At 41.5% G+C, this 27,980-nt stretch overlaps 2 protein-coding genes across 2 annotated transcripts; both read right to left on the bottom strand.

The window, feature by feature from the left end:
- Window positions 1-44: 44 nt before the first annotated feature.
- On the bottom strand, window positions 45-7,747 carry LOC139424532 (stromal membrane-associated protein 1-like). The gene is made up of 10 exons (XM_071176458.1): window positions 7,430-7,747; window positions 6,788-6,921; window positions 6,447-6,532; window positions 6,207-6,282; window positions 5,735-5,803; window positions 4,509-4,584; window positions 3,972-4,093; window positions 3,438-3,663; window positions 1,239-1,600; window positions 45-959 (listed from the first exon to the last, which is right to left on the bottom strand). The coding sequence occupies exons 1-10, from the start codon at window positions 7,545-7,547 to the stop codon at window positions 825-827; spliced, it is 1,404 nt and encodes a 467-aa protein (XP_071032559.1). The 5' UTR covers window positions 7,548-7,747; the 3' UTR covers window positions 45-824.
- Window positions 7,748-8,011: 264 nt separating this feature from the next.
- On the bottom strand, window positions 8,012-14,385 carry LOC139423804 (centromere protein K-like). The gene is made up of 11 exons (XM_071175438.1): window positions 14,259-14,385; window positions 13,665-13,697; window positions 13,425-13,562; window positions 13,264-13,320; window positions 13,089-13,152; window positions 12,919-12,965; window positions 9,700-9,782; window positions 9,502-9,600; window positions 9,133-9,268; window positions 8,876-8,929; window positions 8,012-8,572 (listed from the first exon to the last, which is right to left on the bottom strand). The coding sequence occupies exons 1-11, from the start codon at window positions 14,259-14,261 to the stop codon at window positions 8,417-8,419; spliced, it is 870 nt and encodes a 289-aa protein (XP_071031539.1). The 5' UTR covers window positions 14,262-14,385; the 3' UTR covers window positions 8,012-8,416.
- Window positions 14,386-27,980: the final 13,595 nt, after the last annotated feature.

The following is a 27,980-nucleotide window of genomic DNA, read 5'->3' as shown; positions in this document are numbered from 1 at the left end:
AACTTAGAACTCAGAAGTCTAAAATCTAGAACACACAAGACACATTGGTTTATCATACTTTATTTTGTAGGGGAACCACATGTCGTTTAAAATGTTATACAGAGCTGTACATAGGAGAGCAGTATTCACAGAAATTATAGCCATGTCTTCTCCCAAAGTTTAAATACTATTCTTTAATTCTCTATAATAATTTTTATAATGATACAATAAAAGCTTGTGTAACTGGTCCTGCAGCTTTTTCGATATGTTGTCGATGATGTCTTTGTTGTTGTATTTGTTTACGTTGTTGTGGTTGTCGTTTTTTTTCCCTCCAAAAAAGGAAAATGAAAAGAGTTATGATATCCACAACATGTAACAGGCACTGACTGCCAGCCTGCGTATGATGGTGTATGAGCACTCCCAATTTACTCACAAAAGAAAGACGGAAAGAGAGCGCGATGGCTAGAAAGTGACAGAAAGAGAGAGATGTGCCCCGTTTGAATACTTGCAGAAATGCTTCCTTCCTTCCTTGAAGTAATCACTGATCGGGTCAGTCAGACTCATAAGACGGTCACCTTGCTTTCACCTGTCCAATCACCAATGGATCTGTGATTACCTGAAGGAAACAAGGAAGGAAGGCTGCATCTCTTCAGTATGCGAACAGCCAGATAAGCTCGATGTTGGAGAGTGGTCAGTATCATTTGGAGAACGGGCATCAGTTCATAGTAAGGTTGCTGGGGGGGGTTGGATGTTGGATTGCGGACCCCCTGGTTGCAATCTCCTCTGCCGCTGCCCTGACCCCCAATCCCTGACCTTTGACCTCCGGGGGGGGGGGGGGGGGGGGGTCACTTCCAGAGCTGGTTGCTGAGGGTCTGACCGGAGGGTGCCGCGGCCCAGCCTCCCATGGTGGAGGCAGGCTGACCGAAGGCCATGGCCCCCCCGGCACCGTTCAGACTCATCCCTGACATCTGCTGGTTCATCTGGGGAAGACAGTAGGAGAGATGAATAGTAAGGTGTCAGGGAAACACAATATTGTCTAATACTAAAACAAACCCAAGCCCTGACCACAATGCATTTATATAGATCTGAGAACATTTGATAGTTAGGTAATGTTACCATATTGCCATACCTAAGTTACCTCCCAAAGACACTTGATATTCTATTCTTATAAAACCATCTTATACTTCAAATGCGAAGTTAACTCCCATGGGAAAATCCCCAATATGCCAAATAACGTGACATCAAAATAACTAACATACCTGTCCCATGTTCCAGTGGCCCTGCTGCCCAGGCTGGACAGCATACATCCCCTGCATGCCCTGAGCAGGCACCATACCCGCGGGCATCCCCCCCTGTGGTACCCCCATCATCCTCGGAGCCATGCCAACCATCCCGGCTGCGGGCGCTTGTCCCATGAAACCATTGGGCATCGTCATGCCAACCATCATGCCTGTGTTGGGTCCCATCATGGCAGCTCCATTCTGAGCCATCATGGCACCCATGACGGTGGTGGGGGGCATGCCTGTGCCCATGCCAGGGAAGGCCTGGTAGCCAGCAGGAACCTGCTGCTGGGGGATGCCTACTGGAAACTGCATCTGGGCGGGGTTCATGTATATACCAGCTGGAAGGGAGAAGTACAGGAGAAATACTGAGAACAGTTTGAGTTTCTTTCAAAATATAATTTTCTGTTAACATTTGACTGCTTGCTATAGATATACTAAAGTGACTGAACAACTTGGTTGGTGACTTGTTACTTTAGAAGTGTTTGGTATTTAACAGCATTCATTTATATAGCCCAGAGCCAGTTGGAGACCATTTCCAACCTCTGTGTTATTGGTTGGTGTGTGTGTGTGTGTGTGCATGTACTTGTGTGTCATGACTCTCCTGGTCAAGGATCAAAGGTCTCAGACCACAGGAGAGGAGAGGGGGGCTGGGCCAGTTATGACACCTCACGCCAATCGTAAATCTTATGCAGCAGAGAACCCTCTCCTGCTCTTCAGCACCAACCAAATGAATGCCTTTGTTCTCTAGAATATTTTTGCCGCTAAAACTATAACACCCCAAAAAAATGAATATTGGAACAATATTTCTAAGATAGGAATGTTAAAAATGGTCAGTGGGGATCTAAAAAATAATCATGTTATATTGCTTTTCATATTGTGATGTTTTTAAAAACTGTATCCACCAAATACTGTACCTTAGGAAGGAAACCCTCCTTCGGCTGTTAAGTTTCCATCCAATATGATGTTAATACAATATGAAGAACGATGAAACTATTTTTGTTAAGATAGGAATGTGATTTGGGTTTTCATGTCTAACTAAGCCACACCCCGAATGAGGTCAGACGAATGTGTCAATGTGATGGAAATGCCCTTTCCGACCAGAGTGATTAAAAGGACTCGCTAAGAATGAACATATTCAGACCAGCATATGTGAAGCGTGAGCTAAACATTACAAATGGCTGGAAACTCTGAAACTCAACAAGAGATGAAGATTAACTCACTAGACCAAAACATTGACAGTCTGCAGCTTTGCATGTAAAGGGATCTAGATCTGACCATCTACCCAAGAAAGGAAGAAGAGGATCCCATCTCAGACGGTAATTGGGCTTCTGAAGAACAGTTCAGAAAAAACACTCCACTCCAAGCCAGGACAACTAAGAAGGATATTGTAACCTCTGGTGGACAATCAGAGCCTTACACCCATCGAGCCATTCCCCATAGAAGGATTGATTGGTTTCAACAGAGACAACAAACAAAGACATCTAACTTACATGTAAATACATTGCATTTCTTACCCAAACGGGCAGCAGTTCGTGTACAAGGTATAGGATTAATGTTAGAACAGTCCTAGAATGTAGCCACAATAAATGTCATTTTCTCTATCCCTCTCTTTCCCCACCCCCTCTCCGTTGTGTAACAAGCCATCATAATTTGTCAGTCCACTAGAGACTTTTGTCTCATGTAAATGTGTATTATGTGTTATTATTTAGCAAGTTAGTAAATAAAAATTGAAATCAATTTGTGTAGAACTGAATAATCAGAAAAGGCTGGGGATCTTGCGGATTCAAGAAGTCTGCAATGTTCAGAATGAGACTGATATGAGGTAATGATTAATAAATGACTTATCAATATATCTTACATATTTCTTCTAGAGTTTCATTCGGGAGATGGTAACTCATTAGACAACTTATTCCGTGGTGCCCCAAATTCCTTATGAGCTAATTGTTACATGGTTAATTTAATCGAGTAACAACGATAAATAACATTCATCACATTAACCAAAGTCACATCACGATGTGCACACATGCCCACACTTATGTATGACAAGGCTCTACAGTGCAACCATTTTTTCTTTGAGTGCTCCTACACATGCTCCTTGTAAAAAAGGTCAGTGTAGAGCCCTGCATGAGTGTACATAGTGTGCATGTGTAGGCTTGTGTCTGTATATCTCCTTACCAGGCGGGGCCTGCTGGTGCTGGGGCATCTGAGGCATACTGGTGTTCCCATACAGGGACAAGATGGAGTCCTTGGAGAGGGGTTTCTTGGCCCCGGTGTCCTCCCCCTTAATGCCCCCTCCACCACCAGTCTCACTGAACAGGTCCAGGTTTCCCTGGGCAGAGCCAGAGGATGGGGTTGCTGCTGGGGGTTGTGTTGGGGTGCTGGCTGGGGTACTGGAGCTAGCCTGGAAGAAGGAAGCAAAAACTGTAAGAACGACGTAAGAAAAGTCGCTAACACTATTCAGTGTGTTGAGTCTCTTGCTCTTCAAACGTCTCTCACGCTAGCATGCATTGGCCTGCATGGATGTGTGTGAGACAAATTTCTCACTGCATTGAGAGCACAATGCTCCACCAACTGAGCCATCGTTCAGATGTAGATGTACAAGGTAATATGTGTGCATGTAAATATAGAAGTTCAGTATGCGTCTTTATGTTTGTGGAGCTGCGTGTCCATAGGGACCAGGGAAGTGGTGAGGTCATCAGATTGTGTTACCTGAGAGAACTGAGCAGCAGCATTAGATGAGGGGAGGGGGTTGGACACCATGGGGCCAAAGATATCCAAGTCGTGACTTGCTGTGCTGGCAGCACTACCATTGTTAGCAGGGGCAGGTGCATCTAGAGAGATGGGGGAGACAGAGAGCAACAGAGAGGGGTTAAAAACAGATGTGTAAAACAGGTTACACAGGGGAGAAAAAAACGTACATAAAATGAATGTGTGTATTGTTCAGGACTCAGCATTTCTGAATAACTGACTGGTTTAGTACATTTGACATTTGAGTCATTTAGCAGACGCGCCATACAGGAGCAATTAGGGTTAAGTGCCTTGCTCAAGGGCACATCGACAAATTTCACCTAGTTAGCTCTTAACTGCTAGGCTTCCACCCAGGGTTGTATTCGTCAAGGCAAAGCAGCGTCATATTCAATAGGCACAAAACGAAAGAAAACAGGCTGAAACCAGGAAGGACTATCTGAACTTGTCCAATAAGAAACTCTCATTTTCGTTTTTGGAAACTGACTGGTTTAATCTTACCAAGGCCAAGTAGGTTGACGGGAAGTTCTGCTGTCTTCACAGGACTGGCTTTGGGGGCATGGCGGGTCTCTTCACTCTTCAGGGGTTGAGTCCAAGAGAAAAGGCAAAATGATTGTGAAAAAATAATAATGTAGTCTTGGAAGTAATAATGAAGTTGATGTGTTAAGCGTCTTCCAGACTAATGGCTAAATATGAGGGCTTCGGTTGAGCATAGGTTTAGTTCATAATGAAAGCAAAGATCCTGAGGAGGTACACTTCAGATAAGACAAGCAAGGGATATTTGAAACCCTCAGCAGTCAAGCCCTCTTAGAGGTCAAAGGTTAGGTGCATCCTCAGCCTTGGGTTACTTGACCACATTCAATGCTTTGTCTAGGAACCAACATGCCGGGAGCTCGACGCCCAGCATTCTAACCCTAAACCCAAAGATGGTCTATTTTTCACCAATGTATCAACACGTCAAAGTAACTACACAGTGAGACGCACCACAACAAATCAGTTTGCTGGACATGGTGACTATAAACATTTGTAAATTGATGATTAGTTGTATTAAGTACTGGTATAATGCCAGACCTGTTAACTGTAATGTATGAAAATACAGTTTGCCATAGACTGTTAAAGGGCAATTCCACCACTTTTCAACCTCATTCATTATCTCCAGCACAATACCAGTGTCGACATGTGAAAACCATACATTTCTTCTTTTGGTAGAAAAAAAATCATGAAGAAAAGTTCTACCCGATGACATCATCAAAAGTTAAAACATTTAAAAAAAATCACACTAGGAGATTGGTGACATGGGGAGCAAGAACATACCCTCCCCTCTGGCAAAAACATAAATAAATCCATCAGTTTTTCTTGATTTTAAGTCCTACCCTGTAATAATACAGGGAAACAATTTGATCTTTTTAACCACAGATCATAGAAACGTGCCGTTTTCACATATGTAGACAATGGTATGTTGCTGAAAAATTAATAGGAGTTTGAAAAGCTGTGGAATTTCCCTTTAAGTCTGCTCCCATTAAACCACTATAACCTGACCACTATAGCATGGAGTGTCATGATGAGTGGAATTGTTGTAAACACAATAAACATATCATTCTGACTGCAAAGCTAAAAAGAGACAAACAGGGTGTACAGTGTGATTGACGAAAAAGGAATATGGGTTGGGTTGAGACAGAAATCTTATATAAGGAATCTATAGATGTATCCATTCAAAACCACCGTACTTTGGCATTGTATGACAGCTTGGTTCCTCTATCAGTTTCCTTCTCTCGCTTGCTCTCCTTGTCTTTTGGCTGTAGAGGAACATCATAAGAGGAAATTAGAATTAAAAAAAATCAATGGAGGAAGAGAGATAAAGGCCTAATCTCATTTGAATAATGTTCCAAATTGTTAGGCCATATAACACAAACACCTGTGGAAATACATGCTAGCAGATATCCTGTCATTGCGCTAATGCTAGTTAGCATTAGCTAGTGAAACTACCTCTAACTTTCTTTATACTGGACCCAGAGACATTCAAATGTTATCCAAGAGTTCATCTGACTTCAGGGAAGTACATAATGGGCCTCATTGCCATAACTCCAAAGTATCCCTTTAACCTAACAAGCAACACTTTGGAGAGTCTACATACAAATAAGACATTCTAGTACTATCCGCAAACCAGTTTGATGGTGGTGTCAGAGGTGAGATACATACGCTGTGTCCATTGGTCACATTTTTGCTGTAGTATTTCTTCTTCTCATACTTGTCCCTGATGAAGAACTCCACTGCTCTGGGGTCAGGGGTTAAGGGGGAAAAAAATGTAGCAATATTATAAAGGGGCAAGTACGTGTGTTACGGGAAGCTTTTTGGGAACCGCGGTGTGTGTATGTGAGAGAGAGAGAGTGAGTGAGAGAGCGAGAGAGACTGTGTGTGTCTGTGTAGTTGTAAGGATACTGGTCTGTCTGAGGCCTTCTGTAGTTGTCTGGAAGATTGGCCTCATAAAGCTGCCTGGACTTGGAGTTGCCCATATCTACTATGCTCTGTTAGAGAAGAGAAGGAGAGATGGAGAGAAAGAGGGTGGGGGAAAGAGAGAAAGAGGAGCACAGAGATAAAGGGGGGTGGAGGATGGATAGTGAAACAGCAGGGGGGACATGATAAGTATGGGTTAAAAAGTCAACTTTGTATTCAGCCAGTAGGATATACAAGAAAGAGAGGTGTCTGTGTCAATAAATATAGGTCAATACATGACATTTCTAATTTATGAATATTATAAATCCTGGACATTGGCCAATTACCTGTATTTGTGCTGCTGTCCATTGGTCCAGGTTGACAGATTTGACCCGTGATATGTGAACCCCAAGGTTCCTGTGGATGCCAGCACATCGGATACAGATAAACACTCCCAGGTTCCACGATGCCCACCTTGGACCTGGCAGGCAGAGACAGGGTCGTACTCATTAGTGCACCGGTTTCAGTCTGTTCTCTTCCGTTAGGTGTCTAATGAACACAGCTCAGGTAACGGAAGATTCACTTATCAAAACCTGTCTGTACCGGTGGTGCAGGTGTCACAATAGGACTTCAGATTGGCAGGTCTTCCCTGTACATTCTTTTAGAGTGACATGTTTTGACATTTAGGGATAGTTTCCCAGTGGTGACTTTCATGGTGCAAGGGTGTCGAAACTTGCATTTACTTGTATGACTAAAGCTTGGTTCAAGGTGTGGTGGGAGACAAAATGCTACCTAGCATAGCTAAGATAGCATTTATCTGGTAGCTACAAGGCTAAAGAGGAAGGAAGGTGTCAGCAGACTAGCTGCTACTTACAGTTAGCATAGTCAGCTAACAACTCAGTCGGAGTCTGGCTAGACGAATAACTGAAACGGTTATATAACATCAAATGACATCATTTAACGAAGTTTACATTGTTTTATATAGTTACCTTTCGCCTCACAATCGGCGCAGTATTTGTTGTCGTCCTCTCTCAGCATTTTGGACAGAATGGCCTGATGCTGCTCGTTGAGTTTCAGGGCCTTCTCTCTCTCTGATCGGGTTGTCATCTTTGCTGATGTTCTGTTTGTTCTTTCAATAAAACTGTTCTCTACCTTGAATGTTCGTGAATTTTGTTAACTTTATGATTTAAGACCATAATCAGACAAATGAACGCCTTCGAGAGAAGTGTAAAAACACCCGGAACCGAAATTTGTTCTCCGCCCACAAGAATGCACGAACTCGCGGGAGGCGGGTGAACATACCTAAACGGCTCTCGGGATTGGATGATGGAATGACGTAGTCTGCTGACGCATGTCAGGGTTTCTTGACAATTAAAAAAAATGCATTTTTCAATGTTTAAAATGTGTTGTTGGTACAGATTATCTGTCCTTGGGAATTTCTGTATTTGCAAAAATATTATACAAGTTCTTATGTACTCGAGTTATAAATTGACTGCTGTGAATCAAGTACTGATGTATCAAGATGTTTTCTGTTCTTCGGTTTAGAACAAAGTGCTACAGTGAATAACGAATGTCTGTATATTTTTCCTTTTATTAAGAACAAATCTGGCATACATTGATACATGGAAACATATACATAATAACAATGTAAGATTTCACCAAAGTATTCAAATTGTGTTCCAGTAGCCAGAGAGAGCAACATAAATATCTATGTAACATATTTTAAAAAAACATTCAAAAAGGTTAACCTATTGTGAAACATACTGGATATAACACTATAAACCAGTGACCCATCAAGCCACCATCGCAATACATACTCATGATATTACCATACGCCTAGCCTGGTGCCAGACCTGTTTGTACTGTATAACCAACGCTTATGATCGATGGCATGACAATGAGACAGCACAAACATCTGGGACCAGGCTGCTATACACGCTGACAAAACTAGAACCAAAATGTCTGACCAGTTACTGTTAATAAAAGGTTTCCAGGCGGATCTTGAAACAGTCCTCTGGGTGTCTCTGTGCAATGCCGTGGCGCAGCAGCATCTCTGTGTACGGGGGCCAGAACGTCTCGTCTATCGATATGTAGGGATCGTGAGGCGTCTCCAGAGTCGTGTTCATCAGCAGCTGCCAATTTTAACAATGGAAGATAAGGTTTAAGGTAAGGGTTTAAGGTTATTACTTATGTTGTTGTTCAATTGGGGCAAGAGGTGAGTAGAGATGCTATGTCATTTGTTGTTCTGTGATCAAGTTGATCTACATTACAAAGATGTTAGGGTAATGTAAGTGTAAAATATAGTCATAGGGTCATAAAAAGCTAGACTATAAAGCTGCTACTGGTTCAAGCATGTAGTAATAAAGTAATTCAAAATTGAACCAGAGCACCGGGCTGAATAAGAAAACAAACAATGCATGCGAACAGATACTTACCTCCAGGACTTCATTGAGTGAAATTAGATTATCGTTCAGCTCTTGAGGAATGTTCTGAAAACGGAAACAAAAACGATACCATCTACGCTGGTCCCAGATCTGTTTGTGCTCTCTTGCCCAACAAAACATAAAAAGTTAGCTACACAGCACAAACAGATCTGAGACCAAGCTAGATGCAACCGTAAAAAAAAACACAATGTGTGACCATTGAGGAACCCCTTCATCAGAGCCACATAATACATCACTAAGACTGCCACCTTTTTCTTCTTGTCAGCGTTGGTCTCCTGTGTAGGAAGTGGAAAGTGTTCCGCCAGTACGTCTGCCAGGGTCTCCATCAGTCTGTTCTGGTAATCCTTCATCTTCTGGATCTTCTTCTTGGTGTCCTGCAACACACTGAACAGCAGCAGCAATACTTCCATATTAAACTCAGGGTAGTTGTCAATGTGTTGGTTTGTGTGTCATTTTCTATCATTCGGGATCATATTCATAGGCAGGAAACCGAAGAAAACGCTCCAAAACGGGGAGGTAAAATCTGTTCAATAAAAAAAAAAATGTTTTTGTTTAGCCTTGTAAAAATGTAATTTACAGTGTGCCCTAACAAACGTGACCCAGTTGTTGTACCTTACCTGTGTTCTGATAACCTTTCGTTTTCCAGTCGCTGTTTGACCACATGTTCAGTGCCTGCCCTCAACACTTCCTTCTTTTCCTCCAACCACTTCTGTTCACTGAAACAGGAACACAGATGTATACTGTCAAATCTACTGTCTCCATGTCAACATTCAAAGGGTTGGAGATTTAGAATAACAATCACATTCAAAGAAAACCTTTTTAAAGTCTCTCTCAGTGTGTCTCTCTTGGCTTGTGAGCAAGAGAGGACCAACTCCAGTTGTGAATTCAGCTTCTGTAACTGTGGAAGTAGGAAAGAAAATTATTATTTTTTTTTTTAAAGTTTAACATGAATATGTTTACTTTTCATAAGCATAAGGCTCTGTATAACTATAAAATAGCTGATATCTGAAATGTGTACAGAACCAGTCAAAAGTTGACACCGACTGATTCAAGGGTTCTTCTTTATTTTACTATTTTCTACATTGCATCAGAACTATGAAATAGCACATGTGGTAACCAAAAAAGGAATCATGCAGTAAACAAAAAAAAAGTGTTAAACAAATCAAAATATATTTTAATATTTGAGATTCTTCAAAGTAGCCACCCTTTGTCTTAATGACAGCTTTGCACACTTTTGGCACTCTCTCAAAAATCTTCATGAGGTAGTCACCTAGAATGCATTTCAATTAACAGGTGTGGCTTGTTAAAAAGTTATTTTTTTCTTAATGCATTTGAAGAACATGGCTGAGGTTTTACATTATCCCAATCAATTGTGCTATTTTGTTAGTTTTTTTGCATTTTGTGTAAATTATTTTGTACATAATGTTGCTGCTACTGTCTCTTATGACCGAAAATAACTTCTGGACATCAGAACAGCAATTACTTACCGCGGACTGAAAGAAACGTTTTCCTTTAACGAGTCCGACGAGAAGCATATACTGCTTCACTGGAACAGGCCCAGATGCCTGTAAATTTGCTTGAAGAAAAGAAGCAGGAAAAGGGGCCACAGATCGGGCAGCCTTCTGAGAATCCGTAGGTGAGCGAGTAAACTTCCACTGCCATCTGTTCTTTTTGCTAACGTGCAATCATTGGAAAAATAAAATTGATGACCTAGGATTAAGATTATCCTACCAACGGGACATTAACTTTAATATCTTATGCTTCACCGAGATGTGGCTGAACGATGATACAGATAATATAGATCTGGCGAGATTTTCCATGCACCAGCAGAACAGAGAAGCTACGTCTGGTAAGACGAAGGGTGGGGGCGTGTCTATTTGTCAAGAACAGCTGGTGTGCGAAGTCTAATATTAAAGAAGTCTTGAGGTATTGCTCGCCTGAGGTAGAGTACCTTATGATAAGCTGTAGACCACACTATCTACCAAGAGAGTGCTCATCTATATTATTCGTAGACGTCTATTTACCACCAGATAACGAAGATGGCACTAAGACCGCTCTCAACCAACTCTATGGCCATAAGTGAAGAAAATCCTCACCCAGAAGCGGCGCTCCTAGTGGCCGGGGACTTTAATGCAGGCAAACTTAAATCAGTTTCACCAAATTTTTACCAGCATGTCACACATGTGCAACCAGAGAAAAAAATTCCTAGATCACCTTTACTCCACACATGCAGAGATGCATACAAAGCTCTCCCCCACCCTCCATTTGGCAAATCTGACCATAATTCTATCCTCCTGATTCCTGCTTACAAGCAAAAACTAAAGCAGGAAGTACAGTGACTCGCTCAATAGGGAAGTGGTCAGATGACGCAGATGCAACACTAGAGGCCTGTTTTGCTAGCACAGACTGGAATATGTTCCGTGATTCATCAAATGGCATTGAGGAGTACACCACCTCAGTCACTGGCTTCATCAATAAGTGCATTGACGACATCGTCCCCACAGTGACGGTACGCACATATCCCAACCAGAAGCCATGGATTACAGGCTAAATCCGCATCGAGCTAAAGGCTAGAGCTGCCGCTTTCAAGGAGCAGGAGACTATCCGGACGCTTATAAGAAATCCCGCTATGCCCTCCGACGAACCATCAAACAAGCAAAGCGTGAATACAGGAGTAAGATTAAAAACTACTACACCAGATCTGACGCCCGTCAGATGTGGCAGGGATTGAAAACTATTACGGACTACAAAGGGAAACCCAGACGCGAGCTGCCCAGCGACGCGAGCCTACCAGACGAGCTAAATGCCTTTATGCTCGCTTTGAGGCAAGCAACACTGAAGCATGCACGAGAGCACCAGCTGGTCTGGATCTTGGTAGCCGATGTGAACAAGATTCACAAAGCCGCTGGGCCAGACGGATTACCAGGACGTGAGTGCTACGGGTCGGAAGTCATTTAGGCAGGTTACCTTAGTGTCCTTGAGCACAGGCACTATGGTGGTCTACTTAAAACATGTTGGTATTACAGACTCGGACAAGGAGAGGTTGAAAATGTCAGTGAAGACACTTGCCAGTTGGTCAGCGCATGCTTGGACTACACATCCTGGTAATCCGCCTTGAGATCACTCTCCGCACATCGGCTGCGGAGAGTGATCACACAGTCGTCCGGAACAGCTGATGCCCTCATGCATGTTCCAGTGTTACTTGCCTCTAAGCAAGCATAGAAGTTATTTAGCTCGTCTGGTAGGCTCGTGTCACTGGGCAGCTCTCGGCTGTGCTTCCCTTTTGTAGTCTAATAGTTTGCAAGCCCTGCCACATCCGACAGGCGTCAGAGCCGGTGTAGTACGATTCGATCTAAGTCCTGTATTGATGCTTTGCCTGTTTGATGGTTTGTCGGTGGGCATAGAAGGATTTCTTATAAGCTTCCAGGTTAGAGTCCCACTTCTTGAAAGTGGCAGCTCTACCCTTTAGCTCAGTGCGAATGTTGCCTTCTGGTTGGGGTATGTACGTACAGTCACTGTGGGGACGACGTCCTCGATGCACTTATTGATAAAGCCAGTGACTGATGTGGTGTACTCCTCAATACCATCGGAAGAATCCCGGAACATATTCCAGTCTGTGCTAGCAAAACAGAAGACCTGGCCTCCACAATCACCCGACTTCAATCCAATTGAGATGGTTTGGGATGAGTTGGATAGCAGCGTGAAGGAAAAGCAGCCAACAAGTGCTCAGCATATTTGGGAACTCATTCAAGACTGTCGGAAAAGCATTCCAGGTGACTACCTCATGAAGCTTGTTGAGAAAATGGCAAGTGTGCAATGCTGTCATCAAGGCAAAGGGTGGCTACTTTGAATAATCTCAAATATAACATTTTTGATTTGTTTAACACTTTTTCATAGTTTTGATTTATTCACATTCTACAATGTAGAAAATATTAAAAATAAAGAAAAACACTTGAATGAATAGGTGTCCAAATTTGATTGGTACTGTATATTAAAAGGTAACTGCATAGAAATATTTTTCTGTGTAAATTTACCTCCTCTGCTCCAACGACGAGTAACACCTCAGGATTTGTGGACAACACTATGGATAGAAAGTAAACCACATTCTGATGGTACATATCATGCTTATGTCTCAGTCATACAGTACAAGTACAATCAATTAGTTATAAAGGAATGATGTTCAGAGTAGAAACCAGACACTCACGTTCTGGCCGTCTTGTCTGCCACTGCTTCAGCTCAGCTGCTACAGCTGTCAATCTATTCACAGACTGTTGGACATAACAGATATGCAGCAGATAAGGCAAGATCATGCAAAAAGTTAATGCATCACACATACTAATGGTTTCATTCAGCTATAGGGAAATAGGGCCATCTCTGACCTGTTCTTGAGGGTTTTCATCGGAGTCAGGCTCTGCGAGAATGATCTCATTCTGAAGCTGAAAAACAAGCAGAATATTACATTTTAACATTAACACAATAACATCACATCATCCAAAGTTGTCTGTGCAGGACCGAGCTGTCATCGTAAACAGATCAGTACCATCTCTAGCTGGGCAAACTGCTCTTCACACTCGTTAAACAGTTGTGCCTGTGCAGCTTCCGAGCACTCTGTGTAGAAAGGAATGGCAGGTGGTGCTGGAGTATCCTGGACCTCTGACTCTGTGTCCAGTGGCTGTCCCTGTGATAAAAATGTCAGAATTATTAAGACATGCATGTTGAATGGATAGCTTATTGTAATTTCAGTAAAGCTTAAAGGCTCATATTTGGCTACCTTACTTACATTCTCCTGTTGCAACGTTACCTCGTTCGAACTCTGAAAACAAGAAATTCACAATATTGTTATCAACAAGTGGGTAACTACCGAGCTCTGGTCCACACATTGCGTTGCATTGGATCTGCAGTCTATAGCGTGGACCAGTGAGTATGGCGGAACATTTTCAAAAGTCGGGGGGGGGGGGGGGAATACACCAGGCGCACACAAAGAAATGTTCGTCAGCACTCTACCAACATCTTTACTTTGGTGAGTTACGAAATTACCTTGAAGTCAGATTAAGTTATCTAGATTTGTAAATTAGCCAGCTTCCTCATCAATTCTAGTTAAAATGTCAAACAAAGTCAAAAAAAATGTTTTTTTTTACATAAAAGCAGGAAGTAACGTTACTCTTGGAAGAAACATTACAGCTCATAGCTAGCTACCAAAACCTCAAAAACAAGCAAACGAACGTCAGCTAGCTAGCAAACGTTAGCAGTGAAAAAGATTAGCATATCCGACTAAAAACAAGTTAACGTTATATCATTAACGTCACAAATGGGAGAACATTCATCAATTGGAAACCGACTATTTTTCACCTTGTCAAACAACGTGTCCACCTACCATATTTGAAATAGTTAGCTGGCTTATTTTCTTAAAACGTATAATATTTTACTATATCATACAGTCACAGATAGATGAGAAACAGCTGTCAACTTCACGGCTAGTTCCTTTTCAAAATACCGCCAGTATTGATGACGTACGTATGGGCGGAAGTACTTCGTTTGAGAGCGTTAGGTCTGCGTACTGATACGCATATCACTGAGAACGGCGCAATCGTGTGCGACTGCAGCTCGCATTCGAGCCCCCATTAGTTATTATTTTTTAAATATTATTTAGTTATTAGTTATTGCATGAACGCAGTTGCACCCTTCTCAAATTAGGGCTCGTGGATAATTTAAATGTTGAGCGATGCATGTCAGCTAGCACTGTTTTACAGACTGCCTGCCGCCCCCAAGACCAGAGGAAATCGCAGCAGGGCTGCTTTGCAAGCTAGTCTTGGCCTCCACTACTACATCTACACCACCCGGTGTCAAGGGAGGCCAAGAAGATCTTTAGGGGCCTCAGCCACCCGAGACTCGGCATGTTCACTCATGTCCCCATAAAAATAAATGTTGGAAGACTGGACGATGTGACTGGCTTCAACCCCTGCAGTAGTTCTACGGCATGTAGAGATTCCTGTAAAAAAAAAGTGAGCGTATTCAGCAGCTCTGAAACTGGTAAACAATACACTATCAAATAGTTCCTCACATGCAGCTCATCTAATGTCTTAAACCTTATCTCTTGTCCGTGTAATATGTGGGCAAAACCAGTAGACTGATAAGAACGTTTATTATAGTACTCAAGAGTGCTGTAAGGAGAAATGACCCCAAATCCCCTATTGCAAATCATTTTAATGAGGCCGGAGTTGTGCCGAAAATCTCCCCACTGCCAGACACCCCCCCCCCCCCCCCCCCCCCCATTTTTTAAAATTCCCTTAATTTTGTGGCTAGAGTCAAATACTTTCTGTGACACACATCAGAGTCAAATACTTTCTAGAACAAACTCCACGTCCGGATAGGCAACCGAAATGAATAATTAATGTATGTGTGCTATATTAAACAGAGGAGGAAGTAAAATGTGTGCAAGCAATAAACATTTCAGAACAATTATGGCTGAATAATTATCCTTACACTTTCAAAAATACGAGTCGAATAAGACATGGGAGAGATGAAGAATTTTGTCAAAGAGATTTATTTATAGACTAATACAAAATCAGTAGCGTATTTCGGTACGGGCGGCATCTTGCCGGGGCGCTCGCCCAGGGCGCCATACAAGCTAGAACCGCCACAAACACTTGAAACACATAGCCAAACCGAAAACTGCAGACAAAAATGCTTTCTGTTACTAAGATTTTCGGCACAACCCCTGTCACCCGGTCTCTTCCATGTCCTTCTGTGCTACACAGCACATAAAACGTTCACGTAGGGGTGGTAATCTGGAACGTAGTCTTCTCCAGACAGAATGCAGGTGGATAGTGTATTTAAAAACTCTACACCCATCAGGCATGAATTAAAAATTGTTATTGAAGTGTTTTCTGTAAATGGTAAATTGCCTGTTTTGGTGTTCTGTTCTCTTGTCTAGTGGTATTTCTAGCTCCCTACTCTTACAATCCTGTGCTATTTGTTCTGAGGAAATGTTCACATGATATATGTAAAAGCAATAATTTATGAATCCTAGAGGAAGACCTGGTTCAGTCTACTTTCCAACAGACACTGGGAGACAAATTCTCCTTTCAGCAGGACACTAACCTAAAACACAAGGCCAAGTATACACTGGAGTTGCTAACCAAGATGACATTGAATGTTCATGAGTGGCCTAGTTACAGTTTTGACTTTAAATCGTCTTGAAAATCTATGGCAAGGCTTGAAAATGTCTGTCTAGCAATGATCAACAACCAACTTGACAGAGCTTGATACATTTATCAAAGCTCGTAGAGTTAGCCAGAAAGACTTATCACTGGCAATGGTGATTCTTACATGTTTTGACTCGGGTTTGAATACTTATCTAATCAAGATATATTAGTGTTTTATTTCCATTAATAAAAAATATTTTAAAAAGTCTTCTACATTATTTTATTTTGGCTTCTGTCTGGCAACCCTACCATAAAGGCCTAATTGGTGGAGTGCTGTAGAGATGGTTGTCCTTCTGGAAGGTTCTCCCATCTCCACAGAGGAACTCTGGAGCTCTGTCAGAGTGACCATTGGGTTCCTGGTCATCTCCCTGACCAAGGCTGTTCTCCCCCAATTGCTCAGTTTGGCTGGGCAGCCAGCTCTTGGAAGAGTCTTGGTGGTTCCAAACTTCTTCCGTTTAAGATTGATGGAGGCCACCGTGTTCTTGGGGACCTTCAATGCTGCAGACATTTTTTGGTACCCTTCCCCAGATCTGTGCCTCGACACAATCTTGTCTCAGAGCGCTACAGACAATTCCTTTGACCTCGTGGCTTGGTTTTTGCTCTGACATGCACCGTCAACTGTGGGACCTTATATAGACAGGTGTGTGCCTTTCCAAATCATGTCCAATCAATTGATTTTACCACAGGTGGACTCCAGTCAAGTTGTAGAAACATCTCAAGGATGATTAATGGAAACAGGATGCACCTGAGCTCAATTTTGAGTCCCATAGCAAAGGGTCTGAAGATAAGTGAGGTATTTATATTTTATTTTAAATTTGCAAACATTTCTAAAAATGTGTTTTCACTTTGTTATTATGGGGTATTGTGTGTAGATTGATCAGGGGAAAAATGAATTGAATCCATTTTAGAATAAGGCTGTAACGTGGAAAAAGGGAAGGGGTCTGAATACTTTTGGAATGGACTGTTTGTGCACATTGCCCAGGTGAGGAATAGCACAGGGCACGCATCTAGGTGCCACTTTTATGCATGGTTGCAGTAATGCATAAACATTAAATACTGGATAATCAATTTAAAATGAATCAATGATGAGGTCTTCTTTGCATTTTGTTTATGGCCAGAGTGTGTGGTAAACAGAATCTAATTTACATTTCGATTCCAAACACTGCATAATGCCATTCTGTGTAAAGAATACCATCTCAATGCGACCGAGATTGTCACAATGCTGACGCATCACATGGAACTGCAGAAACCAAGAGATAAGTTCAGAAATTTCAAGAATTCAACAGTTCTTGATTGACAAACAATGAGAGAGACAGCATTATTATGGCAAGCTTTTCATTCATCCTCCCTGAAGACAGACATTGTTCCATTAAGGACAACGAAGTCAATTCAGGTAGGAACAATTACATTAATTTACATCTTGAAACTTCAATATTAATTGAAGGTTGAATTATTAGTTGAAAGGAAATATAGAACAAAATGTAGGTTAAGATGACTTGGGGCATTTGTTAGTTATCAAGCAATGTAACTATGCAAAATGAAGTTATAAACTTATGCTATGTCCAATTACCTCTCCTTTGTACCAAAGTGTGCATTACTGGAAATTACTGGTATAATAAATATAGTTAGACTCCCACTAGCCCATGACTCCACTAATCCAATGTTTTAGATTTGTGGGAAGTAGTGAACAAGTACACACTTCAGGAGAAATTAGATATTATTGGGACACACTTGTACTTTACCTTTAGTGAAAATGAGAATATTCCTTGTTTATAATACAACAAATCTGTTATGTTTACTCTGTGTTACCATATTGTTTCTTTCAGGGTGGATCTCAATGGTGACCCAACTCAACGCCCTTGACGGTCCAGAGTCAGAGAGTCAGAACGTCCATCAGAGCTTTCCAGAGTTACTTGGAGACAAGTACCACTACGAGAATGCCATCGACAGCTCTCTGCTCTGGACTGTTGGGTACACCCCCTACATTCCCCCAGCTCTGAAAGGAAGAAGCTTCCCCTCTGTCAAGAGCTTCTTCCTGGATGAGTGGGAGCCACTGACACTCCTGCAGACTCCTCAGGTTCTGCCCACCAGTGTTTCCATCAAGGAAGACAACCTGATCCAGTCTGCTGCAGGCCTTGTGTCTCAGGTTCTGTCCACCAGTGTTGTCATCGTGGAGAATGACCTGATCCAGTCTGCTGCAGGCCTTGTGTCTCAGGTTCTGTCCACCAGTGTTGTCATCGTGGAGAATGACCTGATCCAGTCTGCTGCAGTCCTAGTGTCTCAGGTTCTGTCCACCAGTGTTTCCATCGAGGAAGACAACCTGATCCAGTCTGACACAGGCCTAGTGTCTCAGGTTCTGTCCACCAGTGTTACCATCGTGGAGAATGACCTGATCCAGTCTGCTGCAGGCCTAGTGTCTCAGGTTCTGTCCACCAGTGTTTCCATCGTGGAGAATGACCTGATCCAGTCTGCTGCAGGCCTAGTGTCTCAGGTTCTGTCCACCAGTGTTGCCATCGTGGAGAATGACCTGATCCAGTCTGCTGCAGGCCTAGTGTCTCAGGTTCTGTCCACCAGTGTTGCCATCGTGGAGAATGACCTGATCCAGTCTGCTGCAGTCCTAGTGTCTCAGGTTCTGTCTACCAGTGTTTCCATCGTGGAGAATGACCTGATCCAGTCTGCTGCAGTCCTAGTGTCTCAGGTTCTGTCCACCAGTGTTGCCATCGTGGAGAATGACCTGATCCAGTCTGCTGCAGTCCTAGTGTCTCAGGAGCTGTCTACCAGTGTTGCCATTGAGGAAGACAACCTGATCCAGTCTGCTGCAGGCCTAGTATCTCAGGTTCTGTCTACCAGTGTTACTGTTGTGGAAAACGACCTGATCCAGTCTGCTACAAACCTAATGTCTCAGGATAATGACTCCACACTGAGAGACTCCAGCCAACCTGTGATCCGCGTGGATGATGTCTCAACCAAGAGAAGTAGACTTACCATCACTATTTCTATGGTTTCAACCAAGAGTTGCCTTGTTGCTTTACATGAAGTTGATGCTAGTGCTACAAGCCTGAAGCAATCTGAAGAGAAAATGTCTACCTCTACCACTGATGTCAACGACATCTCAACTGCTGCTGCCAAGAAGAAGAAGAGGTGTGGATTATTCTCATTTGTCTGGAGAGCTCTCAGAGGGAAGAACAAGAAGCCTGGAAGAAATAACTAATATGGTTATACTCTGTTGTACTCTATAACCCTTACTTATTAACTTGTTTCATCAACTGTTTTGGTATTGATATCCAGTGTTAATGCATTTTTATTTATTTTGTCTCTATTTTCCATCTTTCCTTTCTTTAGGCTAAAGTGGCTTCCAAGAAGTAGGACATCTAGGTGAGGACACTCACTGCTGAAGGCACCCACAATGATGCTTCTGTTTCTCCTCATCCCCCCCCCCCCCCCCCCCCCCACCACCACCACGCCGCCAAGCTATACATTTTTATAGTCAGTAAACATTTTTGTGTTGCATTTGAATGTGTTTGGAATCTTAATTGAAACCAAAAAAACACATCTAATGAGAGTAATTTTCATAGTCATGTTACACATATGGATTTATCATCAAATGTCATAGAATACAACCACAAATGCAGGGGTTTAGCAGTTCAACATCAGTACTTGTCAATCAATCACTGATTCTTTCAACTCAGAATTGAGAAAACTGGGGCAAAGATGGAAGAAAACTGTGTCTTTTAGAAGCATGTAAGTCGCTCTGGCTAAAAGGGTCTGCTAAATCACTAAAATGTAAATGTAACAATGTGGAAAGATTGAAAACAACCATTTACATTCTGTTACAATATACAGTGCCTTGCGAAAGTATTCGGCCCCCTTGAACTTTGCGACCTTTTTCCACATTTCAGGCTTCAAACATAAAGATATAAAACTGTATTTTTTTGTGAAGAATCAACAACAAGTGGGACACAATCATGAAGTGGAACGACATTTATTGGATATTTCAAACTTTTTTAACAAATCAAAAACTGAAAAATTGGGCGTGCAAAATTATTCAGCCCCCTTAAGTTAATACTTTGTAGCGCCACCTTTTGCTGCGATTACAGCTGTAAGTTGCTTGGGGTATGTCTCTATCAGTTTTGCACATCGGGAGACTGACATTTTTTCCCATTCCTCCTTGCAAAACAGCTCGAGCTCAGTGAGGTTGGATGGAGAGCATTTGTGAACAGCAGTTTTCAGTTCTTTCCACAGATTCTCGATTGGATTCAGACTGGACTTTGACTTGGCCATTCTAACACCTAGATATGTTTATTTTTGAACCATTCCATTGTAGATTTTGCTTTATGTTTTGGATCATTGTCTTGTTGGAAGACAAATCTCCGTCCCAGTCTCAGGTCTTTTGCAGACTCCATCAGGTTTTCTTCCAGAATGGTCCTGTATTTGGCTCCATCCATCTTCCCATCAATTTTAACCATCTTCCCTGTCCCTGCTGAAGAAAAGCAGGCCCAAACCATGATGCTGCCACCACCATGTTTGACAGTGGGGATGGTGTGTTCAGCTGTGTTGCTTTTACGCCAAACATAACGTTTTGCATTGTTGCCAAAAAGTTCAATTTTGGTTTCATCTGACCAGAGCACATTCTTCCACATGTTTGGTGTGTCTCCCAGGTGGCTTGTGGCAAACTTTAAACAACACTTTTTATGGATATCTTTAAGAAATGGCTTTCTTCTTGCCACTCTTCCATAAAGGCCAGATCTGTGCAATATACGACTGATTGTTGTCCTATGGACAGAGTCTCCCACCTCAGCTGTAGATCTCTGCAGTTCATACAGAGTGATCATGGGCCTCTTGGCTGCATCTCTGATCAGTCTTCTCCTTGTATGAGCTGAAAGTTTAGAGGGACGGCCAGGTCTTGGTAGATTTGCATTGGTCTGATACTCCTTCCATTTCAATATTATCGCTTGCACAGTGCTTCTTGGGATGTTTAAAGCTTGGGAAATCTTTTTGTATCCAAATCCGGCTTTAAACTTCTTCACAACAGTATCTCAGACCTGCCTGGTGTGTTCCTTGTTCTTCATGATGCTCTCTGCGCTTTTAACGGACCTCTGAGACTATCACAGTGCAGGTGCATTTATACGGAGACTTGATTACACACAGGTGGATTGTATTTATCATCATTAGTCATTTAGGTCAACAATGGATCATTCAGAGATCCTCACTGAACTTCTGGAGAGAGTTTGCTGCACTGAAAGTAAAGGGGCTGAATAATTTTGCACGCCCAATTTTTCAGTTTTTGATTTGTTAAAAAAGTTAGAAATATCCAATAAATGTCGTTCCACTTCATGATTGTGTCCCACTTGTTGTTGATTCTTCACAAAAAAAATACAGTTTTATATCTTTATGTTTGAAGCCTGAAATGTGGCAAAAGGTCGCAAAGTTCAAGGGGACCGAATACTTTCGCAAGGCACTGTAACTACCATCACTTGTCAGCACCATTTTTGTATTTATTATTACATGCAGTCTTGCTCGTAACCTCTAGATGGAGTAGCAAGCAAAGTTGTGATGATTCACCCTCCTAATTATGCTTTTATTAGCGGTTGGATGTGAGGGCATGCTCATATTAGGAATTCCTGTTGGAGTTCCTACCCTATCCCATGAATAAGCATGATACTTTTATATTTCATGAGTTGTCTACGGCAGGGGGTCTCAAAGTGGGGTCTGCAGGGGGTCCATGGTCAGGCCAAATATAAATAATAATTCATTTTTTAAGTAAATATTAGCAACATAGCTAAACAGATTCAACTAATTTTAGCCAAGGGATCTGTGAAATTAGTTTAGAGGGTGTAATCCAATACAATGCAATATTATTCATCCACAAATTACATTATCAACCCTGGGCAACATGGGCCTGGGAGGCTCAGAGGGACATTGGTATCCACAGTACACCAGCATTATATATTTTTCAACTAAATACTTATTGTATATATATATATATATATATATATATATATATATATTTATTAATATTTTATTTTTTACATAAAAGCACTGTAATGTAAACTTTAAAAGTGCATAATTTTCTCTCTGATAACAAGAGGGCCTGAAGTGCTTGAGACTTAGTTCATCCGGCCATGCCTTGCCAAAGTCATAGTAAAACTCCTTGTATGCTTTTTTAAAAGTTGTGTTCTGATTACAAGGGATCCCTGATGAATTTGCTATCAGAAAAGGTGTCCCCAGTCCCATAAAGTTTGAGAACTCCTGGTCTACGGCCCTGAGAGCCTCCAACCAACCAGGGTGATGCTTCAACCAACAGAAAGAGAATTACCATTACTATTGATGCTACCAGTCTGGATCAGTCTGCAGAGATGTCTACCTCTAACACTGATGACAACATAATGTCTTCACCTGACACGAAGCAGAAGAAATATATAACCGGATTCTTCACAGCTCTCCAGAGAGTTTTTAGAAGGAAGAACAAGAAGCCTGTCAGTAATACTCATACTATCATACTCTGTAATATTGTTAATCATTAAACTAGGTTGATACTAATATCCCGTGCTAATAGGTGTTTTCAGAGCTTTTTCTCTATTTTCTATCTTTCATTTTTACAGGCTAAAGTGGCTTCCATGACAGTGGGAAGATGCTCGCGGCTGCGGTTTCTCTCCTTTTCCCCCCATCCCTCCTTTCACTCTACCCCCCACCTGTTTTATCTTCAGTAAATGTCTTGTTTTGCTATTTCAGTTTGAATGTGTTTTATTTATCATTGAGACCACAATCAATTTCGAACGAGTGTCATACTGCGACTCTCTTAATTTAGGAATCTCTAAATCTAGAACTTTTTAGTCATAGACCTACGTTGATATCACAGTTACATTCTAGCCTACAGTGATAACAATATTGTCAAGGGAAAAGTGAACAGTATAGACATACAGGTAACTGTCAAAATAAGGGAAACCAGTGTCTTAATAGGGTGTTGGGTCACCACGAGCCATAACAGCTTCAATGCACCTTGGCATAAATTCTACAAGTGTCTGGAACTCTACTGGCGGGACACAACACCATTTTTCCACAAGAAATTCCATAATTTGATGTTTTGCTGATTTCAGGCGCAGCTCCAGAATCTCCCATACGTGTTCAATTGGGTTGAGATCTGACGGATTTACGTTTACTATGTTAGGTCTAGTCTATGAGACCAGGCTGGATCTGGTGACAGACGGCCATGGCATATGGTTTACATCGTTTTCATGCTCATCAAATCATTCAGTGACCACTGTCATCCTATGGGGGGCATAGCCATGGTAGGTCGTTCAAGGTTAACGTTGAAAATTAGACGTCTATCCATGTCCTGAGGACGGGAAATGCCTTCATATCGGGCTACTAGGGGCAATAGTGAGTGCTATTACCATCAAATAGGTGGTGGATCCCATGACTTAGGATCAGAAGGTTGTCTGTTTGATCACACTCGTGGAAACTGTTATTTTTATAAACCAAACCTTAACCATTTGTAAAGAGTGCCTGAACTTTACTTAACCCCTAACTTCCACATTTGAGAAACTTCAAAATTGTAAGTTTGGAGAACTAATTCTGCAGAGAGCTCTTTGTTTTACACATGCATGACCCTAAGCATAATGGGATGTTAAATGCTTAATTAACTCAGGAACCACACCTGTGAGGAAGCACCTGCTTTCAATATACTTTGTATCCTTCATTTACTCAAGTGTTTTCATTATTTTGGCAGTTACATATTGAATTGTATGGCTACCAAATATGTACAGTGGCTCGCGAAAATATTCACCCCCTTGGCATTTTTTCTATTTTGTTGCCTTACAACCTGGAATTACATTTATTTGGGGGGGTTGTCTCATTTGATTTACACAACAACAACTTGTAAAACAAACAAGAAATATGACGTGCATAACTAACTATTCACCCCCACAAAGTAAATACTTTGTAGAGCCAACTTTTGCATCAATTACAGCTGCAAGTCTCTTGTGGTATGTCTCTATAAGCTTGGCACATCTAGCCACTGGGATGTTTGCCCATTCTTCAAGGCAAAACTGCTTCAGCTCCTTCAAGTTGGATGGGTTCCGCTGGTGTACAGCAATCTTTAGGTCAAACCACAGATTCTCAATTGGATTGAGGTCTGAGCTTTGACTAGGCCATTCCAATACATTTAAATGTTTCCCCTTAAACCACTCGAGTGTTGCTTTAGCAGTATGCTTAGGGTCATCCTCCTGCTGAAAGGTGAACCTCCGTCCCAGTCTCAAATCTCTGGAAGACTGAAACAGGTTTCCTTCAAGAATTTCCCTGTATTTTGTGCCATCCATCATTCCTTCAATTCTGACCAGTTTCCCAGTCCCTGCTCATGCAAAATATCCCCACAGCATGATGCTGCCACCACCATGCTTCACTGTGAGGCTGGTGTTCTCGGGGTGATGAGAGGTGTTGGGTTTGCACCAGACAGCGTTTTTCTTGATGGCCAAAAAGCTCAATTTTAGTTTCATCTGACCAAAGTACCTTCTTCCATATGTTTGGGGAGTCTCCCACATGCATTTTGGCAAACACCAAACGTGTTTGCTTATTTTTTCCTTTAAGCAATGGCTTTTTACTGGCAACTCTTCCTTAAAGCCCAGCTAGGTGGAGTGTGTTGCTTAAAGTGGTCCTATGGACAGATACTCCGATCTCTGCTGTGGAGCTTTGCAGCTCCTTCAGGGTTATCTTTGGTCTTTTTGTTGCCTCTGATTAATGCCCTCCTTGCCTGGTCTGTGAGTTTTGGTGGGCGGCCCTCTCTTGGCAGGTTTGTTGAAGTGCCATATTCTTTCAATTTTTTTTACAATGGATTTAATGGTGCTCTGTGGAATGTTCAAAGTTTCAGATATTTTTCTATAACACAACCTTGATCTGTACTTCTCTACAACTTTGACCCTGAGCTGTTTGGAGAGCTCATAGGTCTTCATGGTGCTGTTTGCTTGGTGGTGCTGTTTTCTTGGTGGTGCTGTTTGCTTGGTGGTGTCCCTTGCTTAGTGGTGTTGGAGACTCTGGGGACTTTTAGAACACGTATATACTGAGATCATGTGACAGATCATGTGACACTTAGATTGAACACAGGTGGAATTGATTTACCTAATTATGTGACTTCTGAAGGTAATTGGTTGCACCAGATCTTATTTAGGGGTTTCATGGAAAAGTCGGTGAATACATATACACGCACCACTTCTCCTTTTTTGAATTTTTTGAAACAAGTTATTTTTTTCATTTCACTTCACCAATTTAGACTATTTTGTTTATGTCCATTACATGAATCCAAATAAAAATCCATTTAAATTACAGGTTGCAATGCAACAAAATAGGAAAAACGCCAAGGGGATGAATACTTTTGCAAGGCACTGTAAGACCAATCTGAGATGCTTGATAGAATCCGACCACTAGGTGGCAGTGGCACCATACTTACAGGAGTAGAGAAACTTCCAAGTTATATAGGAGAGCTTTTGGGCGAGCGAGTGAGTGTATTTAACCAGAAGATGGCAGCCTTTGAAAATGTGTATCTTTTTTACTAATCTCATTCAACCCATCAGACGTCATACATTACATTTTCACATGAAACCTCTCTCAGAACGAGGAACAGCCTCAAGACACGCGCGCGCACACACACACACACACATACACTCACACACATAGAGAATATAGGCCTACTGTATTTGAAATGTCTTTATTATTTTGGAACTTTTGTGAGTCTAATGAATACTGTATACTGTTTATTATCTATTTCACTTGCTTTGGCAATGTAAACATATGTTTACCATGCCAATAAAGCCCCTTCAATTGAAATTGAAATTGAATTGAGAGAGAGGGAGAGAACGAGAGAGCAAGAGAGCAAGATATAGGGAAATTAGGTTTTGTGTAGTGGTAAAACTCCCGGTTTAAATCGGTGACATTTTGACTTCATCATTAAGTTCTGTCTGCTCAGCGGTGTGCCGTCAGAAAACTGGACGGGCAATTTCTGTTTGCTGGAAATAGCTAAGCTAACTCGTTCTGCGTCTTTGGTTTTAATGCAGTGCAGGCAACTCAGCGGCAGCAGAGGAGAGAAAATATTTCCAAGGTTTAGGTATATATTTTTTACCAAGCCTATATGCTCCCTTCCTAAATCACATGCCTCGTGCGAATGATCAACTACAATTTGATTAATATGCAAATGTGAAGCAAACAGTTCCATTTGAGCCTTCAGCGCGGGCTAATTAATCAACAGTTAAAGGAAATTAATACATACATCAATTCTGTCAGGAACATGCTTAGTTCAATCGCCCGTAAAATTGAAGTTTGAAGTATTAACTGGTTCTCAAGGAACGGTATGATTAAAACTTTGGTATTCATCCCTGTTTAGAGACTTTCACTGACAACTCCATACCTGAGTATTTTATCCGATATTGACTTTTGGTGCAGCTAACAATTTATGTAGGTTATTCTCATGATTTATGTAGGATATTCATAGAATAGACACATAAAACATGTGTAGATAATGTACATTATATCTTCAGATAAAATATAAAAGGCTAAAAAGATTGCTTGTACCTGTGGCTATGACAATTTGCAGGTTTGATATAAATTGGCCTATAAAACAATGGGACATTGGGTTGATTTAAGTTTAGATTGAAAACTTTGCTAACATATTTGTATCCTTATTAGGCTACAGTTATCATGCGCTTCAGAGATAAGTTATTCCTGCTTTTCTTGTAATAAATGTTTGCACAATGAGGAAAAAAAAGAAATAGACAGATAAATGAAGGGACCACAGAAAGGGAGGAAAAATAGATGAAAAGAGAGAGAGTTTGGTGGCCAGCCCCATTGTTTCAGCAGGGACTCATGCATCAAACTTCAATTTTCCGGACGATTGAATTAGTGATTTTTTTCCAGCTTGAACTGAAATACACTTAAGACCAACGGATTAATTACCAAGAACTGGTCCCACTGACTGTCGTATTAGTTATCGCCTTGACAACCGCTCATAAAATAAGCAAGTGAAATCCATAAACTTAGCCTGCCTTAACACTCTCCTCTCTCCCCGACCATAAATATGCTTTATTCAGAATAGGCGTGAGTGATATAAGGAGTTGGGGAGAATTCGAGCACGTTTTTTTTCTTCTTCATCAAAACCGCAGGCGGTTTATTTGGCGACCACGCGCGCAGTCAAGTCAAGTAGCCCATCAATGCTCTCGCCGTTGTTTGTGTGGGTAGGCTTAGCCTATGTGTGTGTTCGTGTGGTCATATAGCCTACCCATATCCAAATATTATTGGAGAATCCTACAGTATCCTAACATTGTCATCGGAATTCAATTGTATGTGGTCGTTCAGCTAATTAATTAAGGCTTTGAGAAATAGTCTGCTGCGTATTATTCAATTATTGTCAAACCGTCAGTGTAAGCTCAAAGAATCGGCCCTCATCCAAATAAATTCAACCATTTTGTTGGTTTGTGTTGATAGTTTCTCCCACATTATTTCAGTCAATAATTTACTTTATATAAGTAGCTTACGTGTTCCCATTGTAATAACAATGTTAATGAATATTTGTATTTACATTTTTTTTAGGGAAGCTTAATTTGAAATCCAGATCAAAGTCCAGACACCGGATAGGTGTTCAATGTTAATAGGGCTAATATAATTTTAAAAGGCTAATTGAAAAATAACAAATATAGAAAACATTATTATTATTAGCATTAGCCTTTTATGCCTACTACCCATTTATTTTAGTAAAGATGAGAAACTATAGGCCTACAAATTGTATATATCACACGTTATAGGCTATAATAGAGTTGGATGATAAAACTCATGCGAACAGCTTCCAAAAAGTATTGAAAAGAAAAGCCCTCTTTAGCAGCGTCAATCCCCTCCTTAAAAGGACGGAG

This window comes from Oncorhynchus clarkii, chromosome 13 (genome assembly GCF_045791955.1).
Source record: "Oncorhynchus clarkii lewisi isolate Uvic-CL-2024 chromosome 13, UVic_Ocla_1.0, whole genome shotgun sequence".
NCBI classification, from domain to species: domain Eukaryota; kingdom Metazoa; phylum Chordata; class Actinopteri; order Salmoniformes; family Salmonidae; genus Oncorhynchus; species Oncorhynchus clarkii.
The sequence above is the reverse complement of the archived record's forward strand: the minus strand, read 5'-3'. Positions and strand labels throughout refer to the sequence as shown.

Coding starts and splice junctions, on each gene's coding strand:
- LOC139424532 (XM_071176458.1), bottom strand. CDS start 7,547: ATGACAACCCGATCAGAGAGAGAGAAGGCCCTGAAACTCAACGAGCAG. Junction 3,664..3,971: donor CTGCTGCTCAGTTCTCTCAG/GTAACACAATCT, acceptor TCCTTCTTCCAG/GCTAGCTCCAGTACCCCAGC. Junction 1,601..3,437: donor GCACCAGCAGGCCCCGCCTG/GTAAGGAGATAT, acceptor TCTCCCTTCCAG/CTGGTATATACATGAACCCC.
- LOC139423804 (XM_071175438.1), bottom strand. Junction 9,783..12,918: donor TCGTCGTTGGAGCAGAGGAG/GTAAATTTACAC, acceptor CTACTTCCACAG/TTACAGAAGCTGAATTCACA. Junction 8,573..8,875: donor CACTCAATGAAGTCCTGGAG/GTAAGTATCTGT, acceptor TAAAATTGGCAG/CTGCTGATGAACACGACTCT.